General features: G+C 42.6%; 1 protein-coding gene across 2 annotated transcripts in view; it reads right to left on the bottom strand.

The window, feature by feature from the left end:
• Positions 1-22,441, bottom strand: part of MACROD2 (mono-ADP ribosylhydrolase 2) — a 1,806,074-nt gene that overhangs the window by 163,603 nt on the left and 1,620,030 nt on the right. For both annotated transcript variants that reach the window (XM_075596064.1, XM_075596063.1), the window contains exon 9: positions 21,596-21,677. In XM_075596064.1, the coding sequence (XP_075452179.1) occupies positions 21,596-21,677 (82 nt within the window). The remainder of the gene's footprint in view (positions 1-21,595; positions 21,678-22,441) is intronic.

Below are 22,441 nucleotides of genomic sequence, written 5' to 3'. Positions count from 1 at the left end.
AGGACTAAATATTCAGTACTGTAATGCTGGATGCTATTTTAAGATACATTAAGAATTATAACTTTGCACTCTCCTTAGAATTTAGCTAATTATTCTCAATATGGTTTAGATATACACATTAATTACATTTTTCCGCATGTAATTGATAACCTTTTAATGTTTCTTGTTGTATGTCTGTATGTTACCTTATATGGTAGTGTAACCCCATGTCTGAAGAGATCCACACACTAGCAATTACCCCTGGCAGGTTCCTCTTCAATGTGCTAAGGACATGTGACTATTAATGGACATGATAGCAGCCAATGATAACTGCTGTGGAAGAGTGGGCCTAAGAGGGAGAGGAGCCTTTAATAAAGGGGACGGCCATGTTGAGGGGAGATCTGTGCGGAGCTGAGTACTATCAGGTTTGGTTCAGGATTGGGTAGTGTACATTTTTGCATGTAGCAGCAGGAGCAGCAACTTGCAGACCAGATTTGACCCTCAACACCTACAAAGCACAGCAGTACTAAAACACCCTTTGCAAAGTACAGGCCTGATACAGCTAGTACACAAAGAGCTCCCACTGTGTTCCGGCACCATTACAAAGCCAGTATACCCAAGACTGGGTGGCTAACGCACCACTGACACTGAATTATATCTGCACAGCGTTATTGAGAACTGTATTTTATTGCATGTTATATGTGGTTATCCTCTGCTGAGCATCACAGGTTCCCCAAGTTATTAAGGGTACAGTAAACCCGTTGTACCATCCGTATACTGTGTCTGCATTTTCTCCCACCATCTGAGCGTAGGCCATGAGTGGACCATTAAGTTATTTATAGGGACTCAGGCCCCCACCTCAGCAATAGTCATAAGTCTGAGAGCCCCCCAAAAAAGAGGTGTTAAATAGGAGGTGCTGTTGAGATACTTTGCAATTGTTTTAATTTAATTAGTTTAAAATACAAAAAAAAGTTTGCCAATCGTGTGGTCAGACATAGGCATGATTGCAGAAGTTGCCGAAATATTTGCCCTATAGCGCTCCCCCCCACCCCCCAGTCGACAGTTTGTTCTACTTCAACATGAATGTGGTCATTTTAAGCAACTGGTGGCGCCAATCGCTGGAAACCAGAATCTTGTATGTTAGTAGAAAATCTAAAAGGATTACTAGTATATTGAGTAAGGCATGAAAATGGAAGTGGGCTAAGAAAGAATCTGCATAGAAATGATCCTGTGCTAATAGGTCCGTTGGTGCGATGCCCTGGGACAGAAAGTACCCCCAGGAGTAGCTCGTCAACCTAGGAGAAGTGATCGACTAAATCAAGGACAGGATCCTGGGAGCAGCCCACCAAGCCACTGTAGACAGGACAGTGATCAGGGTGAGGTATACCATGGAGGGTGAATGTTAGGACACCTACAGTATCAAATACCATGGATCAGGAAGCGCAGCATCCTATTCAAGAGGTGTCTCCAAGGCAACCAGCAGGCCCTCAGGACAGAGAAAGCGATGACATCATTAAGTTGGATTATGAAGCAGAGGAATTCCCCCCGTGTGTCCCATTGACAAGGCAGCGAAAATGAAGATGCAGTAGGGCTAGATAGTTGTGAGCCCAACTCAGGTGAAGGGCCCACAGAAAACGATCCACCAGTACAATGTGGATCTTCTGAAAGGCAAGGGAAAGTAACAGTAGTACTTCTGTGTGACATAGTCCTAGGATATTAGGCAGTTTCTATCCTATTAAGATCAGAAACTGCAGCCACAAGTGTAATTGGGATCCATCCCACAGCTTCACAGTTGCTGAAGCTGGTGAATGGGAGATCCATACCAGAGTTCAGTTGCTCTAATTCCTCTCACCTGCTCTGCTGCTACTGCTGCTGCTGCCGCTAGCAGCCAGACAGGGGAGGACATTCCCCTTGCAAGGTAACAAGGCTTCCCCTTGCAAGGCTTCTTTGAAAGCTATTATGATCCTATTTTGACCATTGTGTATTTTGTATAATTGGAAAGCAGACAAGCCACCCAATCTTAGAAAGGGAAATATCTATATTGACGTCAGTGCTTCGATTGAGTGGGGTTTGTTTTGATGTATTTCAGTTAGTGTTGCAGTCCCCTGCTGGGATGAAATAAAGCAGGCAGAACGTTGAATAATAAAATATTGTGCTTCGTGTTATGTATTTGGTTACCCTAGAAGACCTTGTCATAAAGAGCCCAGACAGACGGCACAGCAATATAAAGAAGCTGTTTATCACACTCCAGGTATATTTGCCATGTCCAAAAAGGGAATCTAAACAGGCCATTAGACTGACCTACTATTCTCCGGGGTGTTAACCGAGATTCCTGTGGTTAGTACGGCTAGATGTTTAGCACCTATGACACTAGAGATAGGTGACTCTGGGAGCTGTGGGACCATGTGGTATAAGAGTACAGCAATCTGTAAAAAATGCGTGTTGGTTTGACTGTACCTATGATTCTCTGTACATACAGTAGCTGTAGATAGGACGATGTGTGTTAGATAGATCTGTCGTGTTAACAACAGACTTTAAACCGGTTAATGGGGACATGAACATTTTAGCATGGGGATGATGTACCACCCTGTGTGATGAGATTCACACACACTCACTTCCCCCTGGCAAATTCCCTCCAATGTGCTAAGGACATGTGACTGTTAATGGACATGACAGCAGGCAATGATAATGTCTGTGGAAGACTAAGAGGAAGAGGAGCCTTTAAAAAGGGGGACAGCCATGTTGAGGGCAGATAAACGCGGACTTGAGTGCTGTCAAGTTCGGTTAAGGATTGTGGAGTGTGCATGTGGCAGCAGGAACAGCGAGCTGCAGACAGGAAGTGATCGAGAGTTCCAGCGGTTTCGGAGGGGACCCCCAACGGCTATAAAGCACAGCGGTACCGAAGCACCCTTTGCGAAGTACAGGCCTGCAACAGTTAGCACACAAAAAGCTCCTACAGTGTTCTGGCACCATCACAAAGCCAGTATACCCAAGATTGGGTTGCTAGTGCACAACTGACACCGAATTACATCTGCGCAGGATTATTGGGAACTGTATTTTACTGAATGTTATATGTGATGATCCTCTGTTGAGGATCACAGGTTCCCCAAGTTATTAAGGGTACAGTAAACCAGTTGTAGCAACCATATACTGTGTCTGCATGCACTCGCACCATCTGATGGTAGGCAACAAGTGGCCCATTACGTTATCTATAGGGACTTAGGCCTCCACCTCAGCAATAGTCGTAAGTTTGAGAGCTAAAAACGGAGAGTTTACAGTAGGAAATATCAATAAGCGATCAATCTTTGTACTTCCTGTTTTAAAACAAAGTTACTGCTGCCAACTTCTATTTTGCCAGCAGTGTTTTGATAAAATGCATATGCATTCAATAGTAATTTTTCACCCATCCCAGGAGACCCCAGAAGCTATCAATTTGTAATAACACAGAAACGGATGCCTCATAGATTTATCACCCGTGCAGTCATTACTAAGAGGCTATTTTCCCTATTATGATAATCATGATTATTGGTGAATACAGTATATACACTATAGCACTTTATTATTATTATTATTATCGTGTCATGATTTTTTCTATTCTATACATTTTGACTACTGTATATTGTTTAACTACAGTTTTTATTATGCATTGTGATCTTCATGTTTTTTTTAATTTTATTTTTTTTCCTTTATATTGTAATGTCGAATGTTTATCCGTGTTTATTACTTTGGTCCGTTTGTTAGATTTTATACTTTTCTCTTTTTTCCAACATTACTTTGGAACTTTTTTTCCTCTTTCTTCTCTTCTTTGGCTTTCTGCGTGCCCTCTCTTGTCCTCCTGCCATTAGGCTGGCATGTGGATTGTATGATGTAATGCAATGGTATGGTTTTGTGATGTACGTTGCTATACCTATCCGTGACTTACTAAAGTTAGACATTCCTGCATGTCAGTCCTGGTAGCTGCAGGCAGTGTAGGGGTTACTCCTCAGTAGGCCTCTGTCTATCCACACTGTTTCTATAATGTTGCCTTTTAAAGGTGAGTATTAGCCACACCTTATTTCCTGAAGTTGCTAGAAACGGTAACCTGACATGGTGTGACCATATTGCAATAGTTAATCTGCCCAGTTACTGTGGTGGGTTGTTGTCCACACCCCATGAGTATAAAAGGTTGGGTTCAGCAATTTTGTGGTTATACCCCAGGGAGGATCCCAATAACATCAGGGAAGTGCTGCAGATATCATTATTTTTCATCGATTCATTTTGAGCTGACTAGGGTGGTGGTTAGCAGATCTGCGTGCACCCAGTTATCAACTATTCCAAGGTGAGGAGTGCTGTCATCCATATTGTTGTGGTAGTAAAATGTGGGATATCTCTTCATCTTCTCTGGACTTGCATTGAGCTACGAGTCTTTCTCGTAAATAGGGGGAGTTGGCTAATATGATTATTTAAGACTTTCTAAGAATGCCATAATTTAAAACATCATGTGTGTTTTAATACTGTACATACTGTATCTATTTATTTTGTCTGTAACAACATTCTATAAGAAAAAAAAAAACGATTTTCAACTATGGTAAAATATTTTTGGATAAATCAGTTTGATTAACATATCTGGCCTTGGTTTTAATTTGCTTCCCACTGCAGCAAATATAAAAAGATTATTATATGCTCTTACAATACATTTGCTGCAGATTGTTAGCCAGGAAGGTGTATGCAACCTCAGGGCTAAGGTTATTTTTTAGGGATAAATGATGGATAGAGGTAAGTCATTTGATGCATCCTGTTATATTAATGTATACACTCCAAATATTGCAAGATCCTTTACAGATTTGTACTTGATTACGTTTTGGTTCTAAAAACTATTCAGGTTTTGGTTTTGCCTAAGTGAAGTCCCATGGTTCTGGATTATGGTGAGAATTTGATCATACAGGTCATGTAACCTGAGCGTTTTATTTATTTATTTTGCTTCCTTTTTAAGCATTTACGTATTTAAATCAGTATGTACAAGTACGTATTTATGCCAAATGGCAGCAAGGAAAGGGGAAAATATACATCACAGCAATCCACACATTATGTATTTAGCAATAATCATAACTAAAACATAAATGAGTTACCAGTTGGTGCCTCATAGAGGTGTAGACAGTCATGCACAAATCAAAGATTTATTGTGTAATCCAGAGCACACATCAGAATGAAAATAATACATAATGAGATTACAGGGGGAAAAAATAATATTTCTGTCCAAACAAACCTTCATCGGTTTATAATAATATAGTATGCATACCCTTTACATGCAATTTATACTCAACAAAATAGGATAATAAAGTGAATACCAACATCCTATAAATCTGTATGTACAGTACATTAATATAAATATCCTATACATTACAGTAAAGTACCCTTGTATAGGATGTTGGTATTCATTTTTATGGACACATTACTCTATTCTGTTTGTGCTGAATTCAGTTTATTATTTCTGTGTAGCCATGGTAGGGTTCGCTATTCTACTGCCCCGTTATGTAAGCCCTGATAGATGCCGAATATAACAGACTGTCATCTTGGGTTTTCCCCTCCTCCAGCAGCCTTTCTGAGTGACTGGTGTGGAGGTGGAACTAGGTCTGTGTACAGCCAATAATGGTGCAGACCTAGTGCCCTCCCCCTCCTGTGCCTTAGGGAGGAGGCATGTAAAGTTAGTCAGTCCATCTACCTCCTTCAGGGGGTAGAGACCTATGCCTCCAGCCCCGTTATGGACTGGGGAAGAGTTAGCAGGGGTGAGCAAACTTTTAATACCGAGCCCCCCTTTTTATCCATGAAATTTCAAGGGCCCCCCCTGCCTGATGTCATCAAAATCACATGAAAAAAAAAAAAACCTTTATTAAACGGTATACAATGTAAATACAAATATGTCTAAATACTTACGTATTTCAACAGCTCGAGCTTGCAAAATTAGGCTGCGTTCACGCTGCCTCTGAGAGTGGTGACATCACTAACTCTCCAAGCATGAACACATCATTTTGCAAGCACGAGCCGGGAAGTCTGTCGGCCACACACCCAGGTTTCGTCGCACACGCCCCCCCTAAATAATCTTGCGCCCCCTCAAGGGGGACGCCCCCCAGTTTGTGCACTGCTGCATTCAATCACAACACACACACAATCACAAAACACCCAACCAACACACACAACACACACTCAATCACAACCAACACACACATAATCACAACACGCACACAACACTCAATCACAACACCCGCACACTCTCAATCACAACACACACACAGACAACCAACAGACACAACACAGACACAACACATTCAATCACAACCAACACAGACACAACACACACAATCACAACACACACACACTCAATCACAACCAACACGTACAGCACACACACCCTCAATCACAACACTAACAAACACAGCACACACTTCATCACAATCAACACATACACACACACACTCAATCACAACACACACTCCACACACACAACGTACACACTCAATCACAACACACACACACAATCACAGACAAGACATACTCAATCACAACCAACACAGACAACACCCACACACACTGCACACATACTCAATCACAACACACTCATATCACAACCAACACAGACACAACAAACACACACACACACAAAACACACACAATCACCACACACAAACAGACACAACACACAGCACACAATCACAACCAACACAGACACAACATACATAATCACAACCAACACAGACACAACACACACACAATCACAACCAACACAGACACAACACACACACACTCAATCCCAACACCCACACACTCAATCACAACCAACACAACACACACACAGTACACACTCAATCACAACACACAACATACAATCACAACACAGACACAACACACACAATCACAGACAAAACACACTCTATCGCAACCAACACAGACAACACCCCCCACACAGCACACGTACTCAATCTCAACACACACAGACACAACACACACACACTTTCACCTGGGGGGGAGGGAGTACTAAGCCTGCTCCAGTGCCCTGTGTGCTGCTAAAAACTGGGGCGGGTAACAGACAGGAGGAGGAGGGCTTGTCTGTGTGAAGGGAAGGCCCCGCCCCCGCAGCAGGCAGACAGCACAGAGAAGCAGCAGCACGGAGCTTGGCTGCCTGCGCACAGTTCTCCCCGCCCCCAGATTTCGCCGCACGCAGTCTGCACCACCCCTAAATAATCTTGTGCCCCCCAGTTTGGGCACTGCTGTGTTAAGGCAATATTAAGAATGCCCCCCTACTGTCTCTGTATGTTCTTCCTACCAACCAATTATATTGTAAGCTGCTTGGAACAGGGACTCCTCTTCCTTAATGTTACTTTTATGTCTGTGTCAGGGTTCTGCTCACCACAAACCAGGGTCGGACCGCGAGGCTGAGGTGGGGTTGTAAAAGCACCGACCTGAGACCGCGCAGGCTGATCCGGATTGCGCAGTTCGTAGTCATATGTCGCAGGATCAGGATTGGAGAAGACAGCGTCGTCGTTGTACAAGCCAGGGTCAGAACAGGAGACGTCAGGATAAACATTGTCCATGCAGGAGTTCGGCAATAAGGAGATAGGAGAGACCCGCTTCAGCTTAGGAGCGCGGGGTTGGCCTTTGCGCGAGCGACGACCATGGCCCATGGTGCTGGTCACAGGAGATGGTAGGCAGACCAGAATAGCACACCGTCTTGCTGCACGGGTGCACCAGTGCTACAACGCAAAAGTCCTGAGCGGGCAAGGGAATCCACTGTTTCAGCGCAGGAACCAGGACACGGCCTCTCTATATTAGGGAAAGAGTAGGCCCAGGAACCAGGAAGCTGTAGATACAGGGAAACCTCCGCTTCAGTGCAGGAATCCAGGAGACTGCAGAACGCAGGGACGAACCTCTACTTTAGTGCAGGAATCCAGGAGGCTGAAGGACGCAGGGACGAAACCTCTGCTTCAGCACAGGGGAACAGAAGCTGAAGGACGCAGGGAATACCTCCGTATCAGCATAAGGGAACAAGCGGCTTGAAGGGAGCTGAAGGATGCAGGACGTAACCTGGAATCAGCATTGGAGAACAAGCGGCTTGAAGGAAGCTGAAGGACGCAGGGCGGAACCTGGTATCAGCAAAGGAGAACAAGCGAGAGCTTGTGGCAAAACAGTTGACATCCAGTTAGGACTATGCTCGGCAAGGAGCATTATGGGCAAGCAATACTTAAAGGCCAGCGGGCCAATCCCCGGCGGGGGTGTGAAGGTACTGCCCCTAATGAGTGAATGCAAGTATAGTTTGCAATGAAAGGCTGCACAGCTGCAGTAGATACCAGAGGGAGTGTGTATTGCTTTGAGTGAATCCAGGCTGCAGCAAACCTCAGGAAAGCTGTTCCAGAACTGCACCGGTCTGCAAGGTAAGGTAACCAGTAAACCGTGGAGCGGATTCCTTACAGTACCCCCCCCTTCACGCGAGACCTCCGGGCGAACATGAGCACTCATAGAGTTGGAGGCCCGGGAATTGTTGCTGAACCGTCTAGGATTGGGGCTAGAGTCGTACTCCAGAGACTCATGATTAGTCCTTAGTGTACCCCCACCCCCCGGTGAGAACTGTGGCCAGACAGGACCATCCATGGGCCTTGGGGACATTGAGTTGTTCCTAAAATTCTTTAGGTAGAAAGGGCATCCGTAAACGAGCAGTTCTTTGGTGAGTACAGTTCTAGGATATAAGATTGATGGAGGAAACATCCTTGGTACATGGCTTGCCTCGCAAAATGTCTTGGAAATCCAGGGCTGTGAAGAACCAGAGAGTTCCAGAGCAAAAACGGTAGAAGAACCCCCACTGAAAGCCCAGTCCTTAATAAAGAAACCTGAATCTAGGATCAGCGGCCCTGATAGTTGATCGAATACACCAGGAGAAACTTTGTAACAGAAAAAGTCTTGGCTGACCACTGCATGTTGGAATTTGCGAGGAATTTTTCCTCTAGAAGGCTCCCAAGTAATGGTTAGTAAGGGTATAGGCTGGTTAGAAGCATCTCCCGGTATTGGTATGGAAGGTGACAAGGCAAGCAGTAAACCAGGCATAGGGACCGAAATCTTGGGATACGTACAGAGTATTTCCAACTGAGAGGAAATAACAGGGGCAACCGAAAATTCCAAGGGACAAAACCATGGTTTAGCAGGAGCAGAGAAGCAAACAACAGTAGAGCTCTCCAATACTGGGAAATCTTCATTGGGAGATAATATTGTCAGTGAATCAGGAATAGTCCTTGGGATCTTCAAATCAGTAGCTTGAGAAAAAGGCAGAGCCAGGGTAGTGGTGGGAGGGAAGCTAACATCAGAAGCTGAAGTCTGTACCTCAGTGACCGGGCCCTGAGAATCAACAAGCAGCAAGTATGAACTATGAAAACTCTTAATGACAGGCACCTTAGGAGTACAAGGAGTCTTTTCCGAAACTGCAATGGCCCTAACCACAGGGGTACCTAACCTGACAAAACCATGAATTGGTGTGTTTTCTAGTGCAAAATCTCTGATCACAGGACTCCTAACCGATAGTGAGGGTGTCTGGGTTTGATTAGAGAAAAAATCAGATGTATTGATAAGTGACTTAGAAACAATTACTGAGGTTCTAGATTTGCTGGACATGTGAGAAAAAATACCCTTTAAGACAGGAGTTTTAATTTCTTCCCAGAGTAACCCCATGTTTGCTGGGGCATATTTAGACACAGTACTGAGGGACTGGGTTTCAGCAAAGGCAGGACAGCTAAACAGCTCAGAGTTAAACCCCAGGACTTGTAATATATGCATGGTGACCTCAGACAGTACTAAGGGAGTGACCACAGATATGCTGATCCCTGGAGAATTAGCCTGGAGAGAGAAATCAGGGGGACCCCCAGACAGGATACTCCTTGTAGGAAGAGCTTCAGAATCAGAAGGAGAATCATTACCTCTCAGAGTCTCAAAACTAGAAAGACACAATTCAGCGAAAAGGGAAAGAGTGTGCAAGCTTTTTACTAATCTATATGGAAAAGCGTCACTTTTGGGAGAAAACCGTGCGTCAGCAAACATTCCTGGGAACATAATATGAACCCCAGGAGAGACATACAGACTACTGTATGCCTTTAACCCTAAGCTTAAAGAGGAGGAGAACTCAGACAGTACACGGGGGTTAATCATAAGTGTACTGGTCTCTGAAGTAGGTATTTGGTAAGGAATGTCTGGGAAACCAGAACTTACTGCAGACTCCATAATGTGGGAACTATGCGCTGAAGCAGGGATCACCGCTATGTGGGCGACAGGCTGGTTCAGTGAAATACCCGGGAGAAGGAACTCTGCGACTAAGCTTAGGGAAAAACCTGACTCCTGAATACATTTAACAGGAACCAGAACTTTAGCCGAAGTCTCCGGAGACGAAACTGCGGAAACTTGAGCTGAAGCAGGGGATTTATAGCAAAGAATATCTAGAGACTCCGTACGGTTATGGGAATCCCTCAATGCAACCTCTGCTGTCTGACTTGTGGACTCATTCTCTGAGGCTACAACGAAGGCATTAACTTGGAGGCAGCAAGAATTTACAGGGGTTAATGCAGACAATGCCTGAGAGTAATACATAGGTAACCTTTTCTCTGTATTAGAAGAGAGCAGGAATCTCTCGTCTGAAGCTAGGGGCGTGACCGTGGCTGACAGAGAACAGGGATTTACCAAAGGAAACTCAGAGAGCTGCCCCACAGAGGTTAATACAGAAATAACCCTGGGAACAGAACTTAGGGATTCTTTCTCTGACGGGGAAAGCGCGCAGGACTGTCTAGCAGAGTTTAAAGCTGGAAAACCCTCAAGACCTAGAGAGAGGGATTCAAAGCTAGAAATAGGAGAACTAAGGGACTTATTCTCTGATACAAGAACCTTAGTGTTAGTTAGTGACACATATGTGTTCTCCAAGGGGACCTCACAGGACTGATCGGCAGGGGTTAATGTAGACATATCATTAGTGTCAGGGAACCCGGGCATACAATCAGAGCTTGGGACTGTGGCAGTTGCTACGTTGGGAGATATTGGTAATAGTTCTGTTTGGTCATCTCCCGGAGAGAGAGATACGTCCCCCGGTTTAGCAACAGGACTGGTAGCCGAGGGATACCGCCAAACGACGGCGTGAGCGGCTAAGAGACGATCCTGTTTTAACAAGCAATCATCCAATGCACGGGAAAGTAAATGCAGCGTCTCGTGAGCGAGAGCCACCATGACGGAAGGTTCCGGGAATACTATAGGAATGTCCAAAGATAAAGTCAGGGCATTGAGTGTACTACAGGCGTTGACCAGTTCCACAGGACTCAGCTCCTCCCCAGTTAAAGGGGAATCAGGGGAGCTAGCAATGTTAGCAATGGCCAAAACACTGGCCAGATACTGTTTTAAGTCTCTGAGGCAGTAAGCCTTATAAACCAGATTATTACGGCATTTCTTTTGCAAGGGAGTCAAGCCCTCCAACATAAACGGATCTTCCATCAGAGGTATTATATCGCACAAATAATTATTCTCAAACTGGGACTGGTCTACAGGCTGGGACAGGTTTTTAGGAAAAAACTTACCAACCCACACCTCAGCGGGGTCCGAGTTTGTAGGGCCGAGCATACTGTCAGGGTTCTGCTCGCCACAAACCAGGGTCGGACCGCGAGGCTGAGGTGGGGTTGTAAAAGCACCGACCTGAGACCGCGCAGGCTGATCCGGATTGCGCAGTTCGTAGTCATATGTCGCAGGATCAGGATTGGAGAAGACATCGTCGTCGTTGTACAAGCCAGGGTCAGAACAGGAGACGTCAGGATAAACATTGTCCATGCAGGAGTTCGGCAATAAGGAGATAGGAGAGACCCGCTTCAGCTTAGGAGCGCGGGGTTGGCCTTTGCGCGAGCGACGACCATGGCCCATGGTGCTGGTCACAGGAGATGGTAGGCAGACCAGAATAGCACACCGTCTTGCTGCACGGGTGCACCAGTGCTACAACGCAAAAGTCCTGAGCGGGCAAGGGAATCCACTGTTTCAGCGCAGGAACCAGGACACGGCCTCTCTATATTAGGGAAAGAGTAGGCCCCAGGAACCAGGAAGCTGTAGATACAGGGAAACCTCCGCTTCAGTGCAGGAATCCAGGAGACTGCAGAACGCAGGGACGAACCTCTACTTTAGTGCAGGAATCCAGGAGGCTGAAGGACGCAGGGACGAAACCTCTGCTTCAGCACAGGGGAACAGAAGCTGAAGGACGCAGGGAATACCTCCGTATCAGCATAAGGGAACAAGCGGCTTGAAGGGAGCTGAAGGATGCAGGACGTAACCTGGAATCAGCATTGGAGAACAAGCGGCTTGAAGGAAGCTGAAGGACGCAGGGCGGAACCTGGTATCAGCAAAGGAGAACAAGCGAGAGCTTGTGGCAAAACAGTTGACATCCAGTTAGGACTATGCTCGGCAAGGAGCATTATGGGCAAGCAATACTTAAAGGCCAGCGGGCCAATCCCCGGCGGGGGTGTGAAGGTCCTGCCCCTAATGAGTGAATGCAAGTATAGTTTGCAATGAAAGGCTGCACAGCTGCAGTAGATACCAGAGGGAGTGTGTATTGCTTTGAGTGAATCCAGGCTGCAGCAAACCTCAGGAAAGCTGTTCCAGAACTGCACCGATCTGCAAGGTAAGGTAACCAGTAAACCGTGGAGCGGATTCCTTACAGTCTGAAGCACTTATTTCCATGACCTGTTATTTATATTATCTGTTATTTATTTGATTACCCTGTTGATTACTACTGTGAAGCGCTATGTACATTAATGGCGCTATATAAATAAAGATATACGATACAATCTAATTGTTTGTACAGCAATATTTGTGAATGAAAAACGTATTAAAGACGTTGCAGCAGGTTGTCTGGCTGGTCCGTTTTCTCATCCACTAATTTATGGTCTTTGTATTATCTGCTTGGGTTAGAGCTAAAGAAGGTGCCAGGATCATTTAGTTTTAAACACAACTTCTCTAATTCCCTAATGGGTCATCAGTGAAGGATGGACTTCCTTCTTAGCTAACTTCCATTTGTTATGCATCGTTTGATAATGCTGTTGCATTGGTGGTGCTGGCTCTCTTATGGCAAAAACTGATATCCAGTCGGCCTTTCACTTTTTACCGATTCAAACAGATTACCTTCATCTCTTCGATCGCTGTTTTGAAGGGGAATACTATGTTGACCTATGTCAATTCAAATTTTGTATGCAAGTGAAGAAATCTCACAAAATTAGCTACTGTATTCAAATGCTACTCAATAAACTGTGGGATTGTATTTCACAGAGAAAATCTAGTTCAGAGATCGAACCTCCCCCAGGCATGCGAGACATTTTGAAAGAGAGAGTATTAAATAGTTGAAATAGCTGTGGCCGATTCACAAGTTTAAAGGAGAAAACAGAATTTCTGTGTATGCAAATGAGAATAAATATCGCAACCCATTTCAGAATAAATAACGCTTAGTGATTACAGAGGTAATTGTTACATTTATTGCCGCAATTCTATTTGTATAACGCCAAATTGTAACGGTGCAATATCAACTTTTATTTAACGTAGCCTTTAGAATCCTGGATCTCAGTCTAAATATACAGTATGCCACTTAATTGGGACATTTTAATTCTAATCTCTCCAATGTTGGCATCCTGTATGTCTCTGATTTACCAAAAGCTGATAGGCGGCAGGATTAGAGACCAACAGACAATCATTTTGTCTTGAAACACTTTAACTACATATGCTTCTAAAGAAAGTATATTTGATGTTAACACAGGAAGTAAAATCAAAGAATTGGTCCTAATCAATTTTATGTAGCATATTTTTTTAGTTATTTCAGTATGTTAGTACTGGTCCTGGTGGTATTTGATACTGTTGTTTGCTCCTCTGCTATCTTCGTTACATTACTGTTACATTTAAGTTAACGTTATTGTACAATTATAGAAAAAATATTTGAAGTGACTCCAAAGACATTATTTGTTAGACTACCTATTAGAGGCAAGCTGAATTTTAAGTACAAAGACTTTAAATAATAATAATTAATATATATACTTAGGGGCCTATGCAGAGAGCAGCGAATTTTAAAATTGGCGAATTTATTAAAAAGTAGCTTTTTTGGAGAGTTTTATTCTCCATATGCAGAAAAGTGCGAATTCTGCTATGTTTAACATGGATGCGTGTGGCGAGTTTAAATTGGCGAGATGCGCGCTTCAGAAACGTGTAAAAACAAATTCGCGCCTTTTTTTTCCCTTTGCAATGGCCGCGAGCGGCAGCTTCTTGCCAGTTTTTTCTGGCGAGGCAAAAAGGAGACAATCGCGCCATTTTATTGGCGCGAACAGCCGCTAGATGCCGTTCGCGCCTCTCTGCATACGGATATTTTTAAAACTGGCGAGATTGAGGTTCTCGCCAGCCGCGAGGCGAGTTTTACAAATAGAAAAGAAAAATTGGCGCGTTTTTCGGAACTCGCCATTTTCTGCTGCTTTCTGCGCGATTTTCTCCAAAAAATGGCGAATTTCGAAATAGCGCTGCTCTCTGCATAGGCCCCTTAATGTTTACTTATTCTAATAATTTTGATATAAAAAGGTTTAATTAAATATGTAATTTAATTTGACGTCATCTATGAATTGAGAGAGCACAATATACATTAGGGACTGGGCTCCATCTATTTCAATTTGGGGGGGAAAATTAATTGTTTAACATTTACCTTTTTTATCTATTATTTAAAAAACATAAAGCAAACATTCTTAGCAATAAGAAAAGTATCTTGCATATGTATTCTTAATATGCAAATTATTTTTTATAAACTTTATAGCAATAGTTTATGTAGTTATAATCCTTTTGAGACATGCGTTAGACATACATGATTATGTTGTGGGGCGTAAACTATTTTGATATTATTTTGCAGTATTTAATGATGTATTCATATTAGATTCTTTCAACTCATTTGAGTTTAAATGGGGGTAAAATTGGGTATTTGTTTATAGGTTTGCCATCAAACTCACCTCTAGATGGCCATAGATTTCCTTCTTGTGCTATACTGTATGTATATCTTTATTTATTTAACGCCCACAGTTTACTCAGCACTTTACAGAAGAGACAATACAGTACAGGGAATTATAGTACAATAAGTGCAACAAAGTCAGACAATAGGAAAGGAAATCCCTTTCCCTGGACCACTTACAATCTAAGTGGTAGATCTAAAAGGAGAAGGAGTTGCTCAGTGAGTAACAACACTGAGTTTGAAGCAGGGGAGCCTGGTTCAATTCCCGGTGTTGGCTCTTTGTGACCTTGGGAAAGTCACTTTATCTCCCTGTGCCTCAGGCACTAAAAACATAGATTGTAAGCTCCACAGGGCAGGGACCTGTGCCTGCAAAATGTCTCTGTAAAGCGCTACGTAAAACTAGCAGCGCTATACAACAACAAACAATTATTATTATTAATTATTATTATTATTAATAGAGATCTCTCTCGTCTAACTGTACTACCAAGATAAGTAAAAATGCTTTACAATCAATCTGACTGGTCTTAAAAATCAAGATAAGGGGTAACCAGTCTTTACAAATTAACTTAACCTATATTGGTTTCTTTAAAAGTAACTCATTAGTGGGACTGCTTCTGTCCTTTTACTGTATACACCGATGTAGCAGCTTCTGTTATTCCAAAGACACTACAAAAACAGAAGAGCTGCAACAGGAAAAATCTGATCACCGTCTTCTCCTGGTACAACAGCCATGGTTTGCCATATGAGCAGGCCCGCCGTCTGCCCGGGCCCCCTGCGTGCCCGTTTTATGTATTTAAAAAAAATGTTGACGATTCCGATCCCGGAGGGGAAGCGCCATGGCGAGCCCGCGCCCATCAACTCAGCTTCCCCTGCGCGCCCGCCAACCCAGCTCCGCCCGCCTCCAGCTGCGGAATTAGCCCACCAGTTTTGCCCCCCCCAACCGCCTACCTCCCGCAACTCCCCCCCCCCCTGCTCCCCCTGAACCCACCTCCCACCAGAAGCATCTGGCGGGCAAGGAAGCAGGAAGCAAGGACCCACCCGGTGAAGGTCAGTCACCCACTCAGGCAGTCACTTACCCAGTCACTCACCCACCCAGTCACTCATTCACCCACCCAGTCACTCATTCACCCACCCAGTCACTCATTCAAAGTCAAAGTCACTCATTCAAAGTCAAGTCACTCAGTCAAAGTCACCACCCAAGCAGTCAGTCACCACCCAAGCAGTCAGTCACCACCCAAGCAGTCAGTCACTCACCCAGTCAGTCAGTCACCCAGGCAGTCAGTCAGTAACCCACACACCCAGGCAGTTAGTCATCCACCCTGCAAAGGGCAGTCAGTCATCCACCCACCCACCCAGGCAGTCAGCCACCCACCCAGGCAGTCACCTGTCTTTTGTTGAAAATATACAAATAAACAGATTGTATTGTAATGTTTTTTTCCGTATTACAATAAAAAGAAAACAGCTAAGTAAAAGTTGCGCGATAAAAATTATTTTTTCGTGTCAGGTGCGCTATGAGTTCGGGGGGGGAGGGGGGAAATGGGGCGTGATCCTTTCATTTGTCCTGGGCCCCATGATTTCTGTTGGCGGCCCTGCATATGAGTTGCCGCAGCTTCGGTACATTCTTCAGGCTTGGACAGTTACAGATGTAACCAATGTTAATGGACCCACTCATGACACAGAATAACAGATTTTCCATAGGATTCTATGGCAGTGATAATGTAGACCGTCACAGAATAGCCTACCATAGCGCATCAGCGAGTGCAATGGCTACATCTGTAGGTTGCACCAAGCATCAGAGCTTAAAATACTGTCAGGGGCACCTGATGCTCTCAAGAACCTCATGGTGACTATGTGCATTTATGCTTTGTTTATGATTTGCTCATGATCACAGGATGGAGGCAGAGAGCCTCGTTTTTTTCTGCTGGCATTTCAGCTAGCTTCTTCCATTTATTGGGCTTTTCACCCTTTAGTTCTGTGAGTAAATGTTTTTATCTGTTTTATATTTTGAGTATAAAGAAAATTTAAGATGATTGTGTGCTTAATGTTAGCATAAATAGGAAAATGTAGTGTTAACTAATTGCTCTTACTTCTATTTCAACGTTTCCCAGGTTGCTGAAGATGTGTTACTGCAAATGTGTGTGTGCATTTGTGTGCCTGCCTGCTCACTCTACATACAATAGAGGCAGCTACAGTATTCTTTATTTTGTATTCATAATTGTTTCATTATATTGTACTTGTCCTGTATCATAATGAGCATTCTGCCAGTGCCCTTGACCTCTCAATTGCGAAAGTCTTAACACATTCTACTATACAGTAGATACATTAAACATAAACATTCCTTATGAGTATGGTATTATGTTTGTTTTTACCTCATTTCCCAGAATCCCTGGCGGCAGTGTAAGCACTGTATACTAGGAGATAATGATGAAAAGCAGGGTTGCAGAACAGTCGGAGACGTGAATGTGCTCACAAGTGATATTTTTATTTGCTATATACTTATTTTAAGCATTGTTCATGCTTTATTATAGCATTTTCTGGCTTCCTTTGACGGTACTGTACGGTGGAGGGTTTTTGTCACTTTTGAACCCACCATCATTTATATAATGTGTGGTTGAAACGTAATCCAACTTCACATTGCAAAGCCATTATAAAGAGCCTCACACTGAAGAGCCCCAAAAGGTCGACACAACGGTCCGTGAGTAGGTTTTACTGGCTATGCACTTCTTCAACCCAGGTTGTGCTGTAAAGCTTTGTAATATGCATGTTAAAATGGACATGAAGTCAAGAGTGACATTGTGTGCTTATTTGCATGTCATTACTCAGAATCCCTAGCTGCACTGGAAGCATTGTATGCTATGATTTAATGGTGAAAAACAGGGTTGCAGCCTGTCTGAGATATGTGAATGTGCTCACAAGTGATATGTTTAACTGCTGTTTTTACCTCATAAAACTTAACTTTTTAATAATGCATGCAATTAAAATGTACCCTAAACATCAATAAAAAAAAATAGTTTTTAGATAAAGTATACTTATACACACAGACCCATGAAAGACTATATTTAACAAGGTGTTAACATCGTAACAGTAGATACTGTGTATAACTACAGGTAGAAACGTTTTCGTGGGTCAGAGGCGTTTATTGAAACACTTTTCTAAATTCACATGTAAATTGAACACTTTCTGTTACATTTTTTATTTTGCTAAATAGATCTTTTGGGTACTGTACATTTTAATAGGATGCTTTATTAAAAGTGACATTTTATGAGGTTAAAACAATCATAATATAATACTCCTACGCAACGTTTATGTGGAATACCCACTACTGGGATTTCTTTACCCTTGGAAACCGTATCCTCTAGTTTAAACCCAAATCCATGGAAGCACCCCCACAAAATATCCTACAAAAAGGGCAAAGCGAGGTACCCTTTCCTATGACATTCCACTACAATTGATCTGTGTATCGTTATACTAAACATGCAGAAAAAAGTAATTTGAGGAAACATTTAATGAATTCACCATACGAAGTAAATGAAAACATACTTGAAAACGAATGGTAACTCTCAATGTATTACTTCCTGGTAAAACATTTTATAAATAAATAAATAAATAGAGAGAATGGTGATGATCGGACAGACTTTTAAACAGTGTGGGGCCTATTCTTTAAGCCTTCATAAAAAAAATCGCCGGGCCGTTTTCACCCCTTGTTTTTTGAGCGTTGCTATCACGGTATTCAGAAAGCCTCGATTACCTGTGATAGCAAAATTCCCAAAACGGACGAGTAGCCGGCGACGTGATGATCGCTCTCTCAAAAGGCCAAATACGGCGTTTTGTTTTAGCTGCAGACAGAGATGCACAGAGAGATTCGCCTCTCCCTGTGCAAATCTCACCAGAGATCGATATGTTTTAATATTAATTTTAATACCAATGTAGATGAGCAGGGGGTCCCCGGAGCAGAACCGCATTGATTTGAGGTCCGGGGACCCCCTGCTTCCCGAGATACAGGCCGATATCTCCTATACATTTTATTCCCATGGTCACGTGACACGAGACATTTAAATGCATAGGAGATACCGGCACCCCATAACGGGGCCTGTATCTCGGGAAGCAGGGGGTCCCCAGACCTCAAATCAACGCGGTTCTGCTCTGGAGACACCCTGCTCATCTACACTAGTATTAAAATGTATATTAAAACTGCTTCATTACCTTAGCGGCTAGCCGCTAAGGCAATGAAGGGGTTCACCACCAGTGCACAGTTTATTGTGGGTAGCGAGGGTGGGTGAAGGTTTTATTTGGCCCTTGGTGGGTGTTTAGGCCTTGCAGGGGGGTTTGCGGGTGGCGTTAACCCCTTTATTACCGTAGCGGTTAATAGCGTTACGGTAATGAAGGGGTTAACCCATCCCGCTACCCACCCTGTAGGTATAACCACCCACCAAGGGCCAAATGCCAACTTCACCCATCCTCGTTACCCACAATAAATATTTTAAAACACAACAACCCTACTATCCACCTCCTCTACCCCCAACAACCCCGCCAAACACAAACAGTACAGTAATGGGCAAAATTACTATTATCCAAAAATGGATAATAATGCATTTGTCCATTATAAAATCAAACATTAGCCAGCCAGCATTAATAAAGTTAATAAAACGTTCAACTTACCCCTGCTATCATGGAGGTGTGTCCTCGTCAGCATACTGCAGGTCCATGTCCTCCGATAAGAATACAAGAAAAAATACAATCTAATGGCCCCTAACCCCTTAATCACCTCAGCGGTTAATAACCGCTATATTTATTAAGGGGTAACCCCAATCCCCCACTACCCAACCTGGAGGCCTAACCACGTACCCCAGCCCCACTATATCCACCCTGAACCCATTGATTAGCACAGTGGTATATCATACCCATATAATATGGGCATGATAAGCCACTATATCACTCAATGGTCAACCTAATAAAAATAATGAAGGCAAAAATACACAATAATCAAAGAAATACACAAGCACCTAAACACCCCAACAATAAAAGAACTAAAAAGCCTCAACTACACATCAATTACATTAATTGATCACTAAAACAGCAAAATGATTACTATTATGTTATTCAAAAACATAAGAATACAAATAAATAAACATCTATCCAACCAATTAAAGAAATAAAACCAGTAGCCAAATCAATTAATTTATTTAAACGAGTAGCCAACAAATCAATTAAATAAATAAAACCACTAGCCAACAAAACAAATAATTAATTTAAACCACTAGCCAACAAAACAAATAATTAATTTAAAACGTCAGCAATCCTAAAATCTACTAAAAACAAGCCATCCAAACTCCAAACAATTTGATACAAACAATAAACAGAAATAAAAAAAATAACAATCAAAGAAAACAAGCATTTGCCAAAAAATGCATTGGCTGTCACTGTATTTATCTGTACCCTGGGCACAGATTACTACATTATCAGTCAATGGGCAACCACAAACATAAAAACAAATACATACTGTACAATGAAAACGCCTGAAAAAAGACATTCAATATTTATCTTACCTTTAGAAGTCTTAACCTTCAAATAAATGTTACAGGCCTTATATAGGGCCTGTGACATCATATTTTAGGGTCAGATGGTACAGCTCCAATCTGATTGGATGCTGTATCATGTGCCCGTCTCTTTTTTTTTTTTAAAGAATGTAACGTCATCTCCAAGGGAGATATGTCACATCCTTAAAACCACATGTCTCATATCACATGGTATTACTGCCAATGGGATTGAAGACAATCCCTTTGGTTGCTGTACCATGTGATAGGTCACATTAGTGCAAAAGGATCTGACATCATCCCTTAAAGTAAGACAGCTTCTCACAAGCCTCACACCAACTTTTCCTGGTGTGGAAGAAACTCACCATTCTAGAGCCGCGATTAGCCTCGATAAGCTAATCGAGGCTAATAGAATTGCACAAGTTTCAGAACATGCTGATAAGTGGCTTATTGCCGCTCACCCAGCGATCTTTTTTTGATGGCTGAGAATGTGGTAGATCGCCCACTTATCGAGGCTTACTGAATAGCAGTAGGCATTTTGGACAATAAGTACTCGATAAGTGGCTTATCGATGCTTATAGAATAGGCCCCTATTCGTTTAGAAGGGCTGTTGTGTCAAGAACATTAAATTAATTCACAATGGAGTAGGACTACGGGAATGCAGATTAAAAAGTGATGCAATATAGACAAAGATGAAGTAGTAGAATTTACTGTATTTGAAGTTCATACAGAAAATAGGCAGACTAGCATGTGTGATCGCTATTCAAGCATGTGTGATCGCTATTCTGATATCTGCACCAATAAAATTATCCCTGACAAATCTTGTCATTTAACTGTGACATATATTCCAAAGGGTAAAAGGTCTGCGGAATAGATTATCATAGTGCATAAGGGCCCATATTTTTTAAGATCTACTCTGCCATAAAAAAACATCCATGTAACTATCCTAAGGTATCCTACAGTCCCAAAAGATGTTTTATAACATAACGCAGCAAAGGAAATATGGACCATGATGTTTTATTACATACAAAGCATTCAGGAGAGTCTATAGCCAAAAATAATCGTTTACATACAGTACCTTTAGGGAAAAACTCGCTAATTTTCTTCTTGTAGATTTTGTAATCAACTTCCAAAAAGACACAGTAGATTATGCGGTCCATCTGCAACAACCAAGCATAAAAAGACATTTTTGAAGATTTGAGCAAAATAAACGCTTTTATTCTTATATTTTAAATAACCATACAAATTGTCATCATTTGCACGATGCATGAAATGCCTTCAATTAAAGGAACCTCTGCTACAATCAGCACAATTTTATATAAAATAAATAAATATCATCTGACTGGCTGTGCGGTTCTCAATTTATTCTTTTATATAAATTCCTGCAAACCATGTTGTACTTCAATACCTAATACAGTAGCTTATAGAAAACTAATCAAAACAGACTCGAAAAGGATGTGATGTACTCGTCTTGACCAATCTAGCAAATGCACAGAAAAATACAATAACTAATGCAAATACTGTAAACCGTTTTAGAGCTTTCTGTTCATTTATAAAGTATTAGTTTTTTGTTTTTTTTAATTACTTCCAGTGTTTTGGATATTTCTTCAGCACAGAGTACAAAAAATAAAAGTATGCGAATGAGTTTAGAAGAAAGTATGGCTCCCATTGCAGTGATTGCTGCTAGATTAAAGAGTCTATGGTGTATTTTAAAGGGATGAGTATGCTGCAGGACGCAGTGTGTCAGGGCACAGCCAAAGATGATCAGGATAACAGCTTGTGGTAAAAAGTAATCTTTATTCGAACATCATGGTGCAGACAGGATAATGGAGGGTAGCTCTTACGCATTTCACGCCTAGCTGGCGCTTCGTCAGAGAGTGAAAAAGTTATGCTGGGACCCCCCTGATATAGTACTACTAATTCT

Source organism: Ascaphus truei, chromosome 4 (assembly GCF_040206685.1).
Source record: "Ascaphus truei isolate aAscTru1 chromosome 4, aAscTru1.hap1, whole genome shotgun sequence".
Classification (NCBI taxonomy): domain Eukaryota; kingdom Metazoa; phylum Chordata; class Amphibia; order Anura; family Ascaphidae; genus Ascaphus; species Ascaphus truei.
This window is presented reverse-complemented; position numbering and strand designations above follow the sequence as displayed.